At 47.4% G+C, this 20,693-nt stretch overlaps 1 protein-coding gene across 2 annotated transcripts in view; it reads left to right on the top strand.

Annotated features, from left to right (window-relative positions):
- Positions 1-19,448, top strand: part of COQ8A (coenzyme Q8A) — a 40,636-nt gene extending 21,188 nt beyond the window's left edge. For both annotated transcript variants that reach the window (XM_039717043.1, XM_039717044.1), the window contains exons 5-15: positions 650-724; positions 6,552-6,674; positions 9,796-9,881; positions 10,959-11,099; positions 12,194-12,275; positions 13,621-13,714; positions 14,360-14,501; positions 15,923-16,030; positions 16,714-16,779; positions 17,488-17,574; positions 18,076-19,448. In XM_039717043.1, the coding sequence (XP_039572977.1) occupies positions 650-724; positions 6,552-6,674; positions 9,796-9,881; positions 10,959-11,099; positions 12,194-12,275; positions 13,621-13,714; positions 14,360-14,501; positions 15,923-16,030; positions 16,714-16,779; positions 17,488-17,574; positions 18,076-18,369 (1,298 nt within the window). In that variant the 3' untranslated portion in view covers positions 18,370-19,448. The remainder of the gene's footprint in view (positions 1-649; positions 725-6,551; positions 6,675-9,795; positions 9,882-10,958; positions 11,100-12,193; positions 12,276-13,620; positions 13,715-14,359; positions 14,502-15,922; positions 16,031-16,713; positions 16,780-17,487; positions 17,575-18,075) is intronic.
- The last annotated feature ends 1,245 nt before the right edge of the window (positions 19,449-20,693 follow it).

The raw sequence follows: 20,693 nt of genomic DNA, 5'->3' as shown, positions 1-20,693 counted from the left end.
CTGCTGTGTGGGATTACTCCCCAGCCCAGCTCCTTGGACTGCAGGTTGCAACACTGCTGGTATAAGGTGAGCCTTGGGGTAAAACATGTTTCTGTTCATCACGGTAAATGAGCTCATGGAAGGAAGAGCAGCTAATGAGCACAATTAAACCTAATGCTTAGGCAGCAGGGTTGCACAACTTTACACTCTATTGGCAGTGGCTTCATCCTAAATAGGGTTTTTCCTCCTGCTGTTGTGGCATGGTGGGCAGTGAGAGGGATTCTGTTCCTTCTTGAGACTTGTACTTTGAGAACCATGTTTGTGAAAGTTTTGGCTTCTTTTTCTTCTCCTTTTTAAAACTCCATGATTAGAGTCTACAGCAGGACATCAGCCAGAGCACAAAGCTCTGAGTAACACTTGTGACATGCTTTATGAAAGCCAGATGTCCCAGACTGGCCTGGCCTAGGATTCCTGGCTGGCATGCTGGGCTGAAGGAGTACAGGAGAACACTCTTCAGTGTCAACTGAAGATGACTCCATTGCAAAAGCCAGGATGTTCTAATGGAGCTGTTGTGCATTTGAATGTGTGGCTTAATTACAAAAAATGCCTCTGTATGTGGCTTGGAAGGTTTTTTCATTCTGACTTGAGTCTTTTTCTTCTTATTTTAAAGGACTAGCTGTTGGTCTTGGCATTGGGGCACTGGCAGAAGTGGCAAAGAAGAGCCTTAGATCTGAGGAACGCAGTGGTAAGCCATTTCAATGTCCTTCCATTTTCTTTTTATCTTCCTCTTTATTTTATTTCTAGACACAGTTTACCTGCATTTGCAAAACCCTTTTGAAGGCTGGGTAATGAGACAGAATAACAGGGGATATGGGTAGTTCTTTTATTTTCAATATTATTCTTCATCTCTTGGCTCTTCTCCCATCTCAGTACACCACATTCTCACTACACAGACAGAGGTCAGAGGAATATTCCAGAGAATGTGTTTGTGCCAGCACAATTTGTACAGCTTTACTTTCCTATAGCCATCCCTGAGGTTCAATACTATCCCTATGCCCATTCTTGGATTGTCTTGACTTTACAATTCTTTTTAAACTGTTCAGTGAAACAATGCATTTCTATCAGTACAGAAACTTTATATGAGCCTGTGTGTCTGAGAATTTTGTTAGTGGTTGCAGTCTGTTTGAAATTAAAGGATGTTCTGCCTAGGAAGAACTTGCAGGATGGCTGTTCTCTTGTAAGAGACAAAGCACTTTATGCTCCTGTTAAATGGGAATTACCTGTTTCCAGTATCTGTCTTGTGCTGCCTTCTAAAGGATTCTCATAACATGAAAAGGCTGTGCTGTGCAAATTGACCTGGTCTTTCCTTTCCAGCTTATGTGAATTGGAGGTAAAATGTTCCTAAGTTGTACCTGATCATGTTGTGGTGGCTTTCTTCTAAGCATATGTGTTGGTAAAATATTGTGGGGGGTCTGTGGGTGAATGGTTTAGGGCATAGAAAATCCAGATGTTCTTCTCCAGAAAACATGAGATTACTCAAAAGTTTGTGGTTCCATTCACTTGTTTGTTATCCAGAAAAAGCTTTGGTGGAATACTGCAAAATGTCAAGGTCTGTTAGAGTTGCTGCAGGCTGTTTGCTCTTCAGCTGGTCTCTCTGGTTTGGCTGGTGTGCTTGTGTGCTTAGGTTACTTCCAGTGACTGGAGGGAGCTGATGAAAGGTTGAAATACTTGTAGCTAGAAGTAAAAATGAAGTCAGATTGTTCCTGGTTCAGAAGCATTACTTTCAGATAATGACAACTGCTGGGTCCTTGTAATTCTACCCTAATTCAGTTTCTGTCTTCACTCTGGTCATCTTTAGGGGTGGAAGAAGGATGGAAACTGAACTTCTCTTTCAGGAGGTACTGGAGTGGCTGAAAAATGAAGAAATTTGGAGGGGAGAAAAACACTGGAAAAACAAAGCAACTGAAAAAAAAAATCCCAACCAAAATAAATTCCCAAACCACAAAACAACAGTTCAGGATATGAAACACATTCCCATTAGTGGGAGGCAGGGGTGGATGACCCAGGACTCTGCTTGTATTTGGAATACCAAAATGCAAATATTAACATCAAGGCAATACAGAGCAGCCCAGCAGAGAAAAAGGATCCTTGGCAAAGAGTTCTTGTTTCTCTCTAAGACCTGAGGTGTTTGAGGATGGATGGGTTTCTTTGCTTTGATTTAAAAACATGCACTCAGGCAAACACAGCTCATCCTGCAGAGAATCCTTGAAGGCCTTTTGCTTTCAGCACTTGGGATGTTTGACAGGTTGTTGATACCTGTTGGAAACTGATGATTTGTGTTGCTTTTAACAGAGGTGGAATTGCACAACTGTTGATATTTCTCTGCTTGCCACAGTGTTTTCTAATTAGGCACACCCTAAATGAAAACATGAGCTTGCAGAGCTATGAAGTTTGAGGGAAAAACATGAGCTTTGTTCCTCTCTCTTACAGCATGAGAAGGATTACTTTTATTTTTTTATTATTTAGAAGGCAGAAGACACTTTCTCCTTGCAATAAAGCAATTGTACATCTAAACTTTTATCTTCTTGATGGGGACAGTACTGTTTTTCTCTGTCAGAAGCCTGCTCTACAGTCTTGAATCTTGCTTTAGGAAGAGTGATTTTCTTGAATAAACTTTGATTAAAAAAGGCAGCCATGAGAACTGCCAACTTCAGTGCTAGGCAGGGAATAAGAAAATGACCTGGCTTTTATTTTTAGGTGTTTATTTGTCTTTCCTTGTCGCTTCCCCTCTTGCTGTCAAGTCTGCTTAGATAAGATCTTGGAGCAGTGGTCGTGCTGTAAAGGAGAGTAATATCAATAGTGGAGCTGAGAATGGGCCAAGAGCAGCAAGTGTGGAGGTGAGACAAAAGTGAAAGACTTCCAGCCTTTGTGCTCTTCTGGAGCTTCTCAGCAAAAGGCACAGGAAGGTTTCCAGGTGATTCAGGTACAGCCTCTAGCTAGTGTCCTTGGATGTGTTTTCCACAGTATTTTAGAGTGGTGGGTAAGGCTCCATGAGTGAGAGCTCTCTCCATGGGCTCTGCTCCTGCAGAAATGCACAGCAGAGGATAGGTACACTGTGGAAGTCCAAGATTCCATTTTCTTACTGTTCTTCTGACAGTACCAGCCTGAGCTGTTCTTGGGGGAAATCTCATGACATAAGTACTTTTATATTTCTTTAAAAATACCTCTGCATCCTTTTCCTGATTTCAGCTTGAGACATTTGTTCCCAAGTTTTGTGGCTGCTAGCACCATGAGTTTGGGCTGTCTCTTTGGGGAATGACATATTGTCCTTATTGTCCTGTTCCTGGGAAGCTGCTGGAGGATGTAATTTTTCTCCCTACTGCTGCAATATTAATAGTAACTTCTTGGCACTCCAGACTTAAACAAGTGGGATGTGTGTGTATGCCCAAAGGCATGCCTAAGAATTTCGCACTCTCACTGGCATCCACAAGTAATGAGGAAGAGTTTTCTCTTGGTTGCCTTCCTCTTGCCTGGTTAGTACAAAGTGAAGTGTCTTTACACCTTTTAAATGGAGTTAGAAACACTGGTCCTTTAATCCCAACCCCTTAGCCAGGCACTCCTGAGCTACACATGATCCTGATAGCACAGCTTGTACTTCTTCTTTCCATGGCTGTTATCAGAGGGACTGCAAATTCCTACTCTCCTGCACATTCTCTAGCAACTGTGCTAGTGCTGATCTGTTTTTTCCTGCTCAGCTTCCCCATCTTTGTTTACCAGCCACAGGACCCTTCTCTCCCTGCTTTGGATTGTCTCTTTTTCCATAAAAAATTCACTTCTCAGGGACTTAGCCTAGAACAAATATGTCTGGTGCAAGAATTGGTGATTTTTTTTCCTTTTCTGTCCAAGCCTGATGTCCTGGACATAAATTCATTCTGCTGCCAAATTCTTGTAAGTAGGTGCAGGTTCTTTGTTGTTAGGTTTTTTGTTTGTTTGTTTTTAATGTTAAAGCCTTAATGCTGCCATCTTTAAGTGGTTTGGCTCATCTTACCTTGTTAAAAAGAGGATGACTGACTTGATTTCCAGTTTGAATTTTCCTGGTAGGCTGAAAACCTCCTCTCTCGCTGGTGACCTTGATGGCAGCCTCAGTATTTAAAGTGTGTATGTAAATACACATTTGTATGTAAATATAGTAGAAGGCCCACACAGGGTGGGAGTGGGAAAACAATAAATTCCCAGGAATTAGAATGAGAGTGCCCAAATAAACAGCTGCTGTTACAAGTGTAGAGACTGGGTTCAAGGACAACTTTGTCACTTATTAATGATCTGTCCTGGTCAGTTCTTCAGGCACTGCACAAATGCCAGGCTGGACAGAGCCCTGGCAGGCTGGCACTTAGCCTGGATTTGGACACAGGAGGATTTTCTTATGAAAAGCAGTAATGCAATATTCTTGGGTTGTCAGTCTCAAGTGCTTAGGCCATGTTCTTAAATATTCCTTTGCCCCAAAGTTTCTGTGGCAGATGGTCCCAAAACAAAGTCTAGTCACTAGTTCTCCATTTGATAGTGGCAAAAAAGGTGGAAAAGGAGTGATGCAGCAGTGAGTTGCACACAGGTTTGGAAAGGTTCATGCTGATTCTGAATTTGAAAAGGAGAAAAAAGTAAAAGTGGGTCAAGCACTAAGGGAGGGTGTCTGCCTGCTGCCTGTTCTGTGGAAGAACTGACAGGCCCAGGCACTGTGGCTGCAGGAGCCATTTCTGAGGTGTCCATGTTGCCACAGCTTGTATATGACTTCTATTTGCCTTTTTCCCTTTCCCTAGTGAAATAGGTGAAATGAGCTTTGTGATCTGAAGATGGGGAAGACATAATGTGAGACACCAAAAGGTGCCAGCCATCTTTTGGGTAAAATGTTAACTCAATGCAAATTAGTATATTTTTTCATGAACTTGTGGTGGGTTTTATCCCCACTTCCTTTCTGCCCTGCCTTGGAAGCCTGTGTCTGTTTTCTCTCTGCTCGCCATCGTCATAGCACTGCTTTTCACCCCTGCTTCCAGGTCACCTTGTTCATGCACACTTGTTCCACCAAAGTACAAGCAAGAGCTGCTCCCATGCTGTTGGGCTGCCTGGTGATCAGGTATTGCCCCTGGAGGCTTGACTTCAATGAGAAGCCTGCCAGGAGAAGAGAATTTGGGACTGCCTGTGTTTGGCACTTTCTCTGATAAGAGTTAAAATTGTCAGGGTTCACTGGCTTCTGGATGTGGCTTTAATCATTAACTAACCCCTTTATTCTGCTGCTGACTCAAAGGAGGATGTTTTTGTGTGCAGTGGTGTGAAGGGAGATATGGCTTTGATTCAGTACTTTCCCTAGGTCCAGTGTGTCATCTCGTAGAGGGATTTGCTTCATCATTGCTAAGGACACAGTTTTCTTGATAGGACACTTGAGAGACAACTTTTCAAGAATGTAAAGCCAGATCCTTCTGCCCTGGGTAGCTCTACCTGTTTAGTCTCTATGTCTCTTTACATCCATTGTCCAGAGCAAAATGTGTTTCAATGATTGCACTGTGCTGGAAATGGTGAATTCTGGACCTGTTCTTTTCCATATCTTGCTCTCAAGAGCAGGATGGCTGTCCTGTGCTCTCCTGGTGTTTTTATTCCTCTTTTGCCTGTAAAGTATTCTAAAAACAATATAGCTGCAAGATCAGCATAGGAGCTGTGAGCTCTGCAGCCTGGCTGCAAGGCTGACCTTCCTCCTGCTTGGCTGGCTGTCAGCAGGAGCTGATCTGCAGCCCCAGCGAAAGGGGTGGGTGGCTGGGTGTCTGCCTGCCCCCTCTGTCCCTGCTCTGCTGGGCATTGCCCTGGATGGTACCTCTGGGCTGCTTCTCCCAAAGGGACCACAAACTACAATCAGGGTCTCCTTCCCCTCTCCCTTAATTAAAAAAAAAAATAAAGTGAAGTGCTTCTTATGCCACACAATCCCCCGTTACATACTTGGAACTGTGGCACTGGCGTGTACATGGCTGTGTGACCTCTCTGAGCCTGTCAGACACCAGGCTTTACACATGCTTGGGGACAGGAATGTGTGTGTTTGAGTGTGTATATTTTGGCCTTGTTGTGTGTAGGCTTCCACATTAAGAGGTTGGAAGAGGCCTGTTGGTCTGTGCCAGTGCTCTTCCAAGGCTTTTGAGGATCCCCCCTGGTGGCTCACTCCCACTGCCCCTCTGAGGCTGTGGCTGGGCTGCAGCCCCTGGTGTGGGACTCCAGACACCTTTGCACAGTGTTTTAGTCTGTGCTGGCTGGCACAGTGAGTTCAAGCACCAACATCTACCCAGGCTCCCAGACAGTTTGCAGAGCAGCACATTCTTGGAGGCTGTAACTTGCTGCTCCTGGCCCTCAAGCCAACAATGTCAAAGTTGTCCCAAGATGTACAATGCAATCTGTGCCCTTGTGTTGCAATGAAGGCACTCAGTGTAGTCCTGGTTTGATTTGCCCTCCTGTTGAATGTGGGCTGACAGAGTGGAGTGGGCTTGCCAAGATAAGGCTGTTCTTCCTTCATACTCTCTCTCTCTCCTTACCCTCAGGGAAGAAAGCAGTGATGGATTCTAGCCCGTTCCTGTCAGAGGCCAATGCAGAAAGGATCGTGAGGACCTTGTGCAAGGTCCGGGGAGCAGCACTGAAGCTGGGACAGATGCTAAGCATTCAAGGTAAGTGGCAGCACAGGTCCTCAGCTGTCCTTAGTGCTGCCAGGTGTGACACAGGGTCAGCTGTCTGCAATCAGGCAGTGTCAAGTGAATGTGGAGACTCTAAACAAATGACTTTTCCCTGTGAGAGCAGTGATGGAAATGTTTGAGTTCCATCTAATCCCAGTATGAAATAAATAGGTGGATGCACTTAGACACCACCACTCTCTTAATGTCCTTATTGTAACTGAAATTGGTTGACAATAGGGTCACACTGTGAATTTTAATGTTTGTGTTACAAGCAATTGTTAAGAAGGAGAGCTGTATTACACTCTAATTGCAGGTGTCCTGCTAGAAAGGAGGAGGGTGACAACAAGAATGTGATCCTGTTCTTTGTTCACCAGAAGTGGTCAAGGTTATATCCACAATACTCTCCCATTATAGCAACCTGGTTGTGGTTTACATGCTCTGTGGGCACTGAAGCTTTACTGGAAAGGCCAGTACAGCTGATAATCTTATCAGTTATAAAACACTTGTTTCCATCCTGAGAAGACTTCAAACTGCTACTTAACCCATCAAGCTCTGAGGCCAGTGACCACGGGTGAAGGCATGAGTGACATCAGTGTCTGCACTAAACTGTTAGGGAGTTGGCAGATGTGCTCAGTTCAAACCTTATCTGGATCTTTCCAATCTGCCTTCCTGCCCAGCCTGATAGGGAAGGAAAGAACTAGCCAAAAATAGCTGTGAGACTTGTCTGGAAATAGCTTTCAATATGTTTCTGAAATTGAGTAAGTGTCTGAGTGTTTGAAGTACTCACTTTGCTTGGCTTGTGCTTCTACTTGAATTTTTGTATGTATCAACTGATGAGACTGGATCTAGTAGAGCATTAAATACTTTGGGCTTGTCAACAAAACAAGATCAGTTCACTGTCCCAGAGAGCCCAGACTGGCATTTCATTTGCTAATCAATTGGTTTAGGTGGTTGCCAGGCTGATGGCCACCTGGCAGAGCCCAGTGGGAGGCATCAGCTGCTGTGTCAAAGGCTGCCACCCACATGCTGTTTCCTCACCCTCCAGAAACTGCCAGGTGCCACTGATGGCTCACAGTGCAGATCCAGGAGGAGCTCCTGTGCTCCTTGCTTTGCAGGGCCTCTGGTATGTGGGCTGAGCAAGCCATGCCTGGAAATCAGCTCTGCAGTTAAACTCATCTTCCATAGGTGGGATTCATTTCAGATTCTTGGGACACCACTGAGTTGTGCCTGCTGTGTGACCAAGGTTGGTCTGGATGTGAGTGCAGAGGAGGGAGCTATGAAAGGCTGTTTCTGAGGAGCAGAAATGTTCTGGATTTTTATAACTTGCTGTCTCCTAATGTTACGGTGCTCTGGCAGGAGTGTCAAATACTTGGTGATTGACTTCACTCTGGTGTCAGGAACAGCCTTCAGCAACCTCGGTGGCTGTACCCAGCCCTCATTTGGACTCTTGCTATAAGTGTGTGGACTCTGCTGTGCCTGGCAAGCACACAGGCCCATGGTGACCTTGCTGGGGGACAGCTGTGGGGAGATAAATCAGACAATGCAGAGTGTCTGTTTCTTGGGGTAGCTGTTCGTACAGGAGGGTTTCACACAGGTCCTGCCACTTCATGGGTGCTAATTGGGGGCAGGGGCCCCCTGTAGCTGAGCACAAGTCACAAAGCAATTTCCTTAAAATTCCTGGTGTCTGTTGTGCCTCCCTGATGTGGGAGTCAGTGGATTTGTTAGGGACACACATTCCTAAAGGTCATGCACAGAAAAGATGCCAAAGGCCCCCAGTCATCCTGTGTTCTGGGAGATGGTGGAAAGGCAGCTGTATTTGCCAGCTGAGAGTGCCCTACCTTGGCTTCTGCTTCGTGTTTTGTTCCACTGAGGCCTCAGCAGTTGACCACAAAGATGTAAAACCTTATTCATCAGCATGTTGTAAGCCTGGCAGAGCTGCTTCCACGGCAGGACTGATTTTTGACATTGCTGCTGAGTTTCTGTACAGTCAGCCTGGACTTGCAGGTTCCTTGGCTATTTGACGTTGTGCTCATGAACAAAGGGTGGGGGTGATCAAGCACCCCAGCTAAGGATGGATGCCCTCCCAGACTAGGGGTGAAACCCCTTGAGAGGTTTATGGATGTCAGCAGTGAGCAGAATGAAGGAAGCTGATCCTGAATGCCTGTGGCAGATGCTGATGCTTTGACACAAAGAGCTTCTGGGAGTCACTCATAGTGAGATCCCTTCTCCTTTTGCCCAGTCACCCTTGGCAGTGCAGGTGACACGTTGCAGCATGGTGGTTAATACCTTCACACAGCCCAGAGAATATTTTTTAGCATGTTCAGAGGCTGGGCAGTGATACACCATCAGTGACAGAGCAGGTGTTTCTTTCAGGGTTCGCAGTGCACACGCAAATGCAATGTCTCACCTTCCTGCGGGTTTGTAACGTCACAGCAGGAGCTCTACTCACTGTTCCTGCAAAGCCTGCTCCTCTTAAAAACTTCTGTTGGTTCCACAGTGGGGTTTTGTTAGTACTTTTAAATGCTGCTATGGCTTCAGTGGGAATTTGTAAACAATGCTGAGTGTTAATGTCACATCTCTGCATTATTTATCTTTTTTCTCCATTCCTTTCCACCCTTCTTCCCAGGACAGTCCTCTTAAGGTCACTGTTTGTTTCTAGTTTCCTGGGATAGACATAAGGTGGTTCATGCATGTTTATTTAGAGAGGAACAATAAATTTTTGTTTGAATGTCACAATTGCATGTGCAGGTTCAGTTCTCAGGATCAAGGCTTGTAGCCTGGACTTTTCCAGAGTTGGGAGAGCAGCAGATAAATCTGATTCCTCTATAAAAACTTCTGTGACCTGCATTTCCATGAGGCAGTGGCCTCTCCTAGACCTGGATGCTGTACTGCTGCCAGCCAGCAGATGGGCTGGTGTGTGACAGAGGCAGAGCACCCTGCTCTTGGATCTGTGCAGCCTGTCACCACACCAAAAGAATTAAAGAATTACTTCTAAAGCCTTCACTGGGTGTGCCTGGGGCAGGACAGCCTGACTTGTCTGAATGCAGGAGCACATTTCTTTGTGTGTTGAAGGAGGCAATGCCTGCACTGACTGCTGTGTGCTTTCCCTTGGCAGATGATGCCTTCATCAACCCCCATCTCCAGAGGATTTTTGAGCGTGTGCGCCAGAGTGCCGACTTCATGCCAATAAAGCAGATGATGGTGAGGAATATTCCTGAGTGCCTATCAGGGAAAGAGACAATGGACAGAAAAAATGTCACCTGTGACATGCCCTAGTAAGGGAGGTGGATGGGGATTTTATAGAATATTTCAATAATGTCACATATTTTCAGTTGGGGGTAATGTGTGATTCCTTCTCTCAATTATGTGCTGTCTTTTCTCTCAAAAAATTGGAAGTTTGAGTCTAGACAGAGAGGAAAACAATGTGGGAGTTTTTCATGTCCTGAGATTAATGTTGATATGGAGCAGGATGCTGCCACAAATATGGTTATAGGGTCTTGTTGAGTGTAGCCTCCTCTTGTCTTTCCTCATCTCTTTCTTGTGGGTCTCAAGGTGGTGTCTAGATATGTCTACATCCCATTTTAGAAACAAACTTACAAGTCTGTTTCTAAATTCTGTTTTTCATTCTGATGGAAAATTAACAGCAGCTTTGTCCTTACCATTTTGGTTAACTTGCCATCAAGAAAACACAGAATGAAGAGAACTAAGTTTGCTTCCCCCAGTGTATATGTTCTGTGTAAATTAATGTGTAAAGGGTGACACCAAAGGAACTGCCAGCACTATTTATCTTCTGAAAGACACTAAGCAGAGCTAGAACTTAAATATGGCAGTCTGGCAGGGTAGAAAAAAAGATGTTAAAGCAGGCTGTGATGTTTAATTGTCAATATTGCCTTAAAGAGAGTCATGCCTGGATTGCTTCTCTTCAGCTTGGCAGGGTGATGAAAGAGGAGAAATAGCTGACTCATTTTCTTTGCTCATTTTCTGGAAGATAGCAAGTGGCACCTAAAAGGGGATATTTGTGTGCCAAGGCAGCAGTGTTTGTGTTCAGGATTTCTGTCTCTTAGGGCAGAGCCCCACAGAGATCTGATCAGCACCTGTTCAGTGCTGGGGCAGCATTGCTAGCTGGAGCACTCCTTGCCTTGGTGTGCAATGACAAGGCACAGAGAAAAGCAGGTTATAGGTACTCAGAACTCAGTCACCTTAGAGGAACGTGATTTCCAAGACTGAAAGTCTTAAATCTTTGCTTCCCATACCCTCATCCTTTCTATTTATTTGTAGAAAACTCTGAACAACGATCTGGGCCCCAACTGGAGGGATAAACTGGAGTCCTTTGAAGAACGCCCCTTTGCTGCTGCTTCAATTGGTCAGGTTCATCTGGCACGCTTGAAAAACGGGAAGGAAGTTGCCATGAAAATCCAGGTGGGCTTTACAGAGCAGCCGTGTCTTGTTTGTGCTCATAGAAGGGCAGGGGAGCTGTGTCTACTGCTAGAGAAATCAGAAACACTTTAATGGAAATGAAGATGTGATGTCTTAGGTAGTGCAATCCGAGTGGAAAAACAGAAAAGGTTTTGCAGCTTGAGCCAGTCTGAGTTCAGATGAGCAGGAGACATCCCATAGTATTTTCACTGCACTATGGGATAATGGTGCTGAGGGACTGCTTGTACTTCTAGGGCTGTATGGGAGGGTCCCACTTGTTCCCTAGGTCAGTCCCCTTTCTGGGATGTGCACATGCCCCAGGCCCCTTTCTGGGTGTCAGCAACCTCAGGTGGCTGTTTCCAACAAAATGACATTCTAGAGCTAAAGCTTCTGGTACAGCATGGTTTGTAATCCCAAGGAGTGAGGTCCCTTGCTGGCTGAGCAGTATCCCAGGCAAAGCTGGTCTACTCATTGGTGGGTTTTTGTAGTATGGGGAGAGTTTAGAAATAGTATCAATGGGTGTCTTCTGAAGCCATTTGTGTCCCAAGTACTCTCTGAAGTTAGGCCAAGGTAACAGCAGCAGAAACTCAACCCTCTGGCATCAGCACACATTTTCCTCAGCAGTGCAGGCTCCTTCCCTTCTTGACAGACAGGGTGAGAACAGGGTGAGGTGCCTTTGCCAGGACTGGGCTGGGGCCTCACCACTTGCCCTACTGCTGGGAATGACACACTGGGGCTTCCAGGGGTGTGTGCTTTCAGCTGTGGGAGGGACATGTCTGACTGCCATGGCTGTGGTGAGATTTGTGTGTCTGAGAACCCATAATGTGTTGGAAGAATTCCCACCAGAGGATCTGAACAAGCCATTCTGATTGCAAGGAGCTGCATCTTAGCCTTTCTGTGTGTCCCTTGGTTTAGATGCTGGGCTTTGAATAAGCTTGTAGAGGAGGGATGTGTGGCTCAGGAATGCCCTGGCCCATTGCCAGGCTGTGAGTGGCTGTGGTGTGGGGGCAGGGGATGCTGAGCCAGGTGTTTTTATCATGCCCTGTACAACCAGGCCATCTAATCTCAACACTGCTCTCTCCCATTCTGTCCCACAGTACCCTGGAGTCGCCCAGAGCATCAACAGTGATGTCAACAACCTGATGGCTGTCCTGAGCATGAGCAATATCCTCCCTGAAGGTAAAAAGTCAGAGACCCTGGCAGGCCCTGTGTTCCCAGTGGTGCAGGTCGAGTTCTGCCAGCCCCTGTCAAGCAGCACATTTCATGTGTCCCTCCAAAGACTGGGGGAAAGGGACTTAAGGATCCTAAGTCTGCCCAGGAGCAGATTTCCTGCAGAAAGCAGGAGAGGCAGCAGATGTGGGCAGAGGGTGCAGGGCCAGCTTGGGGAGCCATGCTCTGTGCCCCTGTTCTGCTGCAGAGCTGCTGCTGCCTTTGCTGGGGCATGTGCAAGCTCCAGTGCCCACCTGTGTGTTTGTGGCCATGTGTATGCACACACCTGCAGGGTAACCTGCACTTGTCTCTGTGTGTTCTCCATAGAGACAGACCCATAGGGATGCTTGGCAAAATATAAAGTGCCTGGGAATACTCACTTTTGGTGGCTTTCTAGGCTTGGGGTGTGGGCAGTGTTCAGGTGAGGTAGTCTTGCTTTGTCCCATTACTTTCTGGTACATTCGGCAGAATTAATTCTTCTCCATGTTCCCTTGTAGCTTTCCATCCCTGCCATTCTGTGCTCTTCCCAGATGTTCTCTGTTCTTTCAGAGCTGTGGAGAACTGTCTGACTTAGAACCTGCTCAGTCCCAGCACATGGATAAGTCCCTTTTCTCACAGGGAATGCAGGACTTACTACTCCTTTTTCCAAATCCGTGCCTGCAGCAGCTATAAATATTGGTGGGACTGTACAAATGCTGCTCTGAAATCAGGCTGGGTGCTGACAAAATCTGGCACTGCTCTCTCTGATGGCTGGGCAGGGCCCTGCAGAGGTTGCTGCAGCCCCAGCTGTGTCTGGCCCAAGAAGTAGATTGGTTTTCCAAATTCAAGACTAAGAAAACTGGGCTTGGCCTCTCAGGCCCTGGCTACGTGCTGCTGCTGCAGTGCACTGTATTAGTCATGCTGACTGTTTCTACCTGGCAGAGCCTGCTGCCACTTGGAGACAGATAGGGAGCTGTTTTTGCTGCTTTTGCCCAGTGTTTGGGTGCTTGTCTTTGGTGTGTATCCCTGTACAGCCATGCCAATGGCAGGAATGGACAGTTTGGGCTGTGGGGTGGCAGCTGGGAGAGGACAGAGCTCTGCTGCACTAACAGTGCTGTGGATGTACCTGGACTTAGGAGCAGCTGTGCAGCCTGGGCCTGTGATTACTGCACAAGCTGCATCCAGCTGGAACTACACCATGGCTCTCTGGGCCTCCTGTGCTCCTCAGCTCAGCTGGCTGGACAGCAGGCTGCTCCTCAGCTGCAGCTCTGGAAAGCTCAGCCTGAGGAGGTCCTTTTTTCTAAACCTGCTCTCTCCTGTGCTGTTTGACTTTCAGGTTTGTTCCCAGAGCACTTGATTGAAGTCGTGAGCAGAGAGCTGGCCCTGGAGTGTGACTACCTGAGAGAAGCTGCCTGTGCAAGGAAATTCCAGTATGTTCCCACCATTTCCTTGAATCCCTTCTCTGTGTGGGCATGGTTTCAGTCAGCTGAACAGTGATCACCTCCTCCTGTGCAAGTCTGTCTGTTGTGCCACATGTGAAGGTGCTGCAGGAACTCTGAGGCTGGGTTGCAGTGCTCTTCCACATGCTCTCACGTCAGCCTGTTGTGAGGTTTTCAGTTCAGCTCTCTTAAAGTACTTACCACCATCAGTGCTGCCTGTTCTCTTGGCTTGCCATAGCATCCAGCTTATTTTTACATGGTGGCTGGATGCTCTTTGTGTCCTGCTGCAGGGCTGCACTGCTCTCCTTGGCAAAGCAATTCTTCCATGTGTGCAGTCTGGCCCTAAAGCCAAGTGGGGTAAGCAGAAGAGCCCAGTGCCCCTTGATGCACCGGCCTGGAACCTTCTTAGTGTCACTGCTCTGGCAGGAGGTGTGAGCTCAGGAGCTGGCAGCAGCTCTAAGTCACTGGCAGGGTTTCTGCTGACTTAATCCCTACTGTAATTGTGAGGAAAACATATCCTGGCAGCCCCAGCCAGGGTGTGGGGAGAGGCTGCTCAGGGGCTGTGTGAGGTGTTGCTGATGGGTCTGTCTGCTCTCAGGGCTCCTAAACCTTTTCCTCTCCTTTCTCCATCCCTAGGGAGCTGCTGAAAGACCACCCCTTCTTTTATGTACCAAGAGTAATAGACGAGCTGTGCAGCAAGCATGTGCTGACCACAGAGCTGGTGTCTGGCTTTCCCTTGGATCAAGCTGAAGGACTGAGCCAGGAGATTCGAAATGAGGTAAATTGGGGATGTTGGGATTCTGCCCTTACTCAGAGCCTGTCCATGACTGCCAGACTGGGGGATGCCTTGTGGCACAGCAAACCCTGGCCAGGTTTTGGGACTGTCTGGAGCCTCTAGGAGGACTTGTTTAGGGAAGGTGGCAGTGACACTGGAGTCTCTCCAGGTTAATTTGGGCCTTGCAGGGAGAGGTTGGAGGGGGTGAATGGCAAGGGCAGCTGAAGGGGAGGTAGCCTCACAGTGTGATGCCATTTCTGATGTCCTTAGGTTTGGGGGGACTGTCAGTAAGGGCAAAGGGGTCTCCTGCAGCTGCTCTTCTGGGCAGGATTGCAGAATCATCCCAGTACAAGCAGTTGGGTGTCATTCCTGTAGGAATGGCCTGTGCTGCACAGGGCTGCTGGAAAAGTACCTGTCAGTAAACAAAGGCAGGGATGTGGGGGTAGGTGGGTGTTGGTGCTGAATATAGCCAGGGATTGGAGTGCTGTGGTGGGACAAGCAGCTGTTCTAGTAGCAGAAATAACTGTCCTGGTATTTGGATGTGTGTGTGTGTGAGCTGTCAGCTGTTAGGTCACTGGGGAAGAGGACAGAGTCTGTTCCTCTAGTTAAACAGATCTCAGTGTCACATTAGATTTGAAGCTGTGCCAGAGCTGTCTGGCTATTCTTAGGGACTGTCCCAGCAATGGGCTGCTCTACCACCAGCACTCATTTTAAAAGGCTGTGAGCTGGGGTGTTGCTGCAGGAGCAGCTCTTCTTTCCTGTAAGGCACTGGCCTGGCTGACCCTCTGCCTTCAGACCCACATGGCAGTGTCCTGTAGCATGACTGAGCTTGCATTTGGTGCTCTCTTCCTTCCACCTTGGATGTTTCACTCAGCTTTGCAGAAGCTGGAGAGGGGCAGAGTGAGGCTGGCAGTTCTGCTGAACAGGCTCCAGCCTAGCAATTCTCACAGAAAAGCTCTGCTGGAGTTTGTAATTCAGCAGGGGGGCTTTCAGGGACTGCTACTCTTGCTGCTCTGAGCCTGTTGTTCCCAAGGTGTGCCTCTGCTGCTCCTCCCCAAGCTGGGTCAGTGCTGAGCCCACAGGAGTGCATGCTGGGTCTGGTATCATACAAGATTCCCATTCCTGCAGCCACCCAGTGTGTAGTCAGTGCTGGAAAGTTAAAAGGCAGGACCAGAATGCAGTTGGATGAGCTCTGGAGCATCTGTGCCATCTGCTGAGGATGTCCCATGGCAGGGGTGGGCTGGGAGTTGCTGGTGTTGTGGTGAGAGGTGTCCCTTCAGCTCTGCAGGAGTGTGGCAGCATAGAGCAGATGGTTCCTGCTGGTTTGGCAATGTGTTTCCTGTCTGATGCCTGCTCCAAGTTACAGGTGTGAGCAGGGCTTGCTGCCCTCCTGACTTGTTTCTTGTTTCTCCTGGTTTTTCAAGATCTGTCACAACATCCTGGTGCTGTGCCTGCGGGAGCTGTTTGAGTTCCGGTACATGCAGACTGACCCCAACTGGTCCAACTTCTTCTATGACCCACAGCTGCACAAGGTGAGCCTGAGCAGCCACTGTTCTGCCTATACAAACATTAGTTTTCACCAGCTTTTGATTATTGCTCATTCCCACTCCCCACTTAAGGAGTCCTGACTGAGATTCTCTGTTTCCTGTCCTTGAGGCATGGGCAGATAGCACAGGGAAACTTCCCTTTGCCACTTGCCCTCACTAGGGCTCAGTAGGAAAGCAGGGCTGCTGTAACCCTGGCCCTTGAGCAGTCACAGCTACTTCCTTACCTCAGGATCTGTTTTGAAGGTGGTCAGTGGGAAGCTGCAGCAGGCAGTACTCTACCAGGACATACCTGAGCCCAGGACTCTTCAGTTAAATGCTCTTGTGCTGTGCTGAAGACAAGGGTAGCAATTCCTGCTCCTTGGATGCAGATGGAATTGCTTTTTATTCCTGAGGTCTGTGCTGCAAAGTGCTGGGAAAAGGTTCAGTGCTGCTCTGTCCCTGCACGTGGAGCTGCCAGCAGAGCAGTGTGGGCACTGGGCATTAGCATCAGCCCTGTACTGGTGCAGCTGCTGGGGCTGCAGACTGGGAATAAAGGAGTCAGGGGCAGCTGGGATGCAGAGGAGAGCTGGGAAAGCCAGCTGAGCTTCCTGAAGAAATCAGGAGCATTCTTAAGATCAGGGTCTACCAGAGTGATTGACTCTAATACAAATGCCTTTGTCCATTTCCAGGTGGCCCTGCTGGACTTTGGAGCAACACGAGGGTTTGATGAGAAGTTCACAGATGTCTACATAGAGGTGAGGGCTTGCACCGTGTCCTAGAGAGCTGCACTTGATTTTGCAAGTACTCTTATCTCTTAGCTGTTATCTCTTTGTACTGGAATACACTTTGGGTGTGGAGGGAAGCAGGGCTGGAGGCAAGAGAGCAGTCTGAGTTCCTGTTTCATCCCTTGCCACGGCTGTCTGCATGTGTGCTGCAAGCTGCTGGCTCTCTGAGGTGGGGAACTGCAGTGATGCTTGCTGGGGGCCCTGGGCAGCAGGGTGTATCAGAGCACTCACAGAACTGTGATTTTTATATGAGGATATGCAGGAGTTGCTTGTTCCCCACCTCTTCCTGAGATTTTCAGGAGATTTTCCACAGATAGATGAATTGATGTCAAGTCAAACATGCTTCCTTTGTGATCACCACGTGGTAACTGAGCTGCCAGGGCCAGCAGCTGCCACCCAAAGCTGCTCACAGCAGGCTCTGCTATTTCTTTGGGGAGGGGCTGACTACTTGAGAAGTTTTTTTTGCTGTCCCTTACGTTCTCTGGGCCATGTGTAGCCCTGTTGGGAAGATCTTTTAGCCAGTAGCTCTTAACCTGCCCAGCCTGCAGGCCCCTGAAGAGAGAGCAGAGACAAGGGAGGGAGCAGGTGGGTGGTGCTGATGTGTGTTCCTGTGGCCTGTGCAGCATTCCTGTTGCTCAGTCTTCTCTTGGCTCTCCTGAAAGTATTCCTCCTTCTCAGGTAATCAAGGCAGCTGCTGACATGGACAGAGAGAGAGTACTGAAGAAGTCCATTGAAATGAAATTCCTCACTGGCTATGAAATCAAGGTATGGAGCAGAAGGGTCTGATTTTGGTGTTGGCCACAGATAAGGTGATTGCAGGTCTGTGAACTTTCCCAGACTTCTTGATGTGGGAAAAGTGTCAGTCCATAAGCCCTTTTGATAAGCATGAGGGAGGAGGGTAAAAAAGGTTTTGGCTTTTGTTCTCACTTCTTTTTGGGAGCAGGAAAAGTAATGAGGATACAGCTAGCCCCAAAACCACTGTCCTTTCTCTCCCTGTGCAAGACCCTGCAGCTGATGACAATTCCTGAAGTTTCATGACTGGGGAGATTGTCTTCTGGAAGGTTTAGTTGCTCAAAACTGGATGAACTAAATGTTCCTCAGTCTTGCTGGGGTCGGGATGATGCCACTTCTGATGGTTCTGGAGGTTCCCTTTCTGTGGACAGGGCTGTTTATCCTGAGCTGCTGCTGTTAGCACTAGCATTTCTTTTCCTTCTTGGTGGTTGTCATGGCTGGTGGTGTTACTTACCTCTCTTTTCTCTTGGGCAGGAAATGGAAGATGCCCACTTAAATGCTGTCCTCATCCTGGGAGAGGCTTTTGCATCTAAGGAGCCTTTTGATTTTGGCAACCAAAGCACCACTGAAAAGATCCATGGTTTAATCCCAATCATGCTGAAGCACCGGCTCATCCCCCCGCCAGAGGAGACCTACTCTCTTCATCGGAAGATGGGCGGCTCTTTCCTGATCTGCACCAAACTGAAGGCCAAAATTCCCTGCAAAAACATGTTCCAGGAGGCATACAGCAAATACTGGAGCAGCAGGGGCAAGAAGCCAGAGGAGTAGTAAGAATGGACTTGTCTTGGTGTGAGGGCCCGGTTCAGCTGAGCCTTGCAGAGAGCGTTCCAAGCCTCCCCTGCGTTGCTCCCCAGCTCTCCATCCTCTTGAGATGCAGCAGCCCCGTGCCCTGGAAGCCAAGAGTGCATTCCACGAGGACAAAGCTGCTCTTTCCGGCTGTGTCTGTCCTGCCAGCACAGCCCACAGCTTGCAGGAAAATCTGAGTGCTTCTGTGCTGCTTCAAGGCACCAGCTGGCTACCTTGAATGCATTTGTAACATTGTGATGGTGGCTGCATATTGAGAGGGTTTTATAACAAGTAGGGGAAGGAGGATGACAGCGGAATTTAATATTGAAACATATTTGTAATTGTCCACAAATTGTTTTTTAAAAGCCTTCCCTCTTTCAAGCTGAGGTGGAATTGGAGTAGTTTTCTTACTGTGAATTTAGAGAATGAAATACCAAGGTGTTCCCTACCACAGACACATCCAGCACCTCCCCCACGTTTTTGTAAGTCAAGTGGTGGCAGTCTGAGAACCCTCCTGGATTCTACTGACATTGATTTAATGCAAGGGGCGTGTGTGTACATTGAAGTTTTACGCTTTCTGCCTCTTTCTGGCTTGCAAGCTAAACATAGGAAATATTTTAAAAGTCCGAGAATTGAATGCCAGTCTCTTTTAAACACACACACATACACACTCTCACAACCCATCTTAGTTCTGGGAGTCAAACATGTAATCAGCAGAGCTAGATCTGAGCACCAATAGTGGGATTCTGCACTGTCTGGTAGGTATCAGCTTTCCTGAGGGCAAGTTAGGTAAGCTACAGCTCTGACACCCACTGCTTGCTGGACTCCTGACTAAGACCCTCCTCTGTGTCTTTCCCTGTAAGGCAGAACTTGCAGCAAGGCAAACAAATGTCCTGCCTCTGGTGAGCAGCTGCAGATCCAGCTGAAATGTCACACAGTTCAAACCAGACGCACAGTTTTAAACTCTTTGGAGTCGAGCTAGGAAATTGACTTTTGTAGGTTTTTGTACAAAGCCTGTACCTGTACCTGATGTCAATAAACAAGTGCTTGTGCGGTGGGCCTGCTGCTTGTGGCTGTGTCATCTTCTGGGGTGGGAATGGACACTCCAGTGAGCAGTGTCCTGTTCTGGGGGATGAACTGCAGCTCAGCAGAAGCTGAGGTCTGTTCATGCCATGAAAATCCCATGTAATTTACTTGTTTTTTAATCTTCCTTTCTTTTAATCGCTCTGTTAGCAGCCTGAACACAAGTCTCTTTGCCTTTCCTCCACTTGTGAAGGAGAGGCTGCTGGAGTTGAGGCTTCCCTGGTGCTCATAAGGCAGGTGTCCTTGTCTGAAAATCCCAGCTGGTCCTGCTCAGTTAACAGAGCCCAGGAATGCCCAGGCTGCCTGATCTTACGCTTCAGCATGTGTGAAATCCTGACAGCTGACACTTCAGAGGGAGAGAACAGGTAAGTGAATAAATGGTCTCCCTCAGGAGGGACCTCTGAGAAATAGGAGAACAGGTTATTATTGTTATTCCAAAGCCATAAACATAGAAGCCACTTCATTTAAGACTTTATTGAACAAGATGCAGTGCAGTTCAGTTCAAAATCCCAGTCAGATTATTCTTAACCTTTGAGAAGAGTTAACTCTGCTGTTCAGTGAAGTAATAGTTTTGCACCAAGCAGTTTATCAGTGTACAAATTTACAGTAACTTTCCTTGTTTTGAATTCTGATAGACATTGTTTAGTTTTTCTCCTTTGGCTCTAGACCTTGCAGCTGTAAAAACAGCAGAGTTGTTTGAGCTGTTAGATGCTTACGTTAAAGTTTAAAAAGCAAAGTATAAAAAGCTGACAAGGGAATTAGATTATGTGAGCTTCAGAGCAGATTTTCTGAAACTGAAGATTCAAGGCCAGCGTGTTCAGTGAACTTGCAAAGGTGGCAGAGTAAGCTGGAGCACTGCAGTTCACTTTTCCACTTGTTCATCTCAGCCCAGATCTTGTGTATACCATGCTGGGGCAAGAGTGTTCAACTCCTGGCAAACATTCCCCTTCCTAAGAGGGTTTAGGAATGACATCCAGCTGAACAGTGGAGTTGTTTTGCATTTACAAGAGGGTAGCAACTTGCAGAAGCTGAGATGTTGCTTTATTAGGAGAGCTAATTAGAGCCCTCAGTCACTAATTCTCCTGACCTTTTGTGTATGCTCTGAAAGCATAAATAATGGCTGTAGCTTTGTCAAGAGAGATTTGTGACAGGAGGAATGGCACGTCAGAGGAACAGCCGTGTAGAAAACGTGAGCTAGAAACTCTGGCTTCAAGTCAGAGAAG

The sequence above is a fragment of the Passer montanus genome, unplaced genomic scaffold (assembly GCF_014805655.1).
Source record: "Passer montanus isolate IOZ18808 unplaced genomic scaffold, ASM1480565v1 scaffold37, whole genome shotgun sequence".
In the NCBI taxonomy this organism is placed as follows: domain Eukaryota; kingdom Metazoa; phylum Chordata; class Aves; order Passeriformes; family Passeridae; genus Passer; species Passer montanus.
Note: the sequence above shows the minus strand (reverse complement) of the source record. Positions and strands in the feature narration are given on the sequence as shown.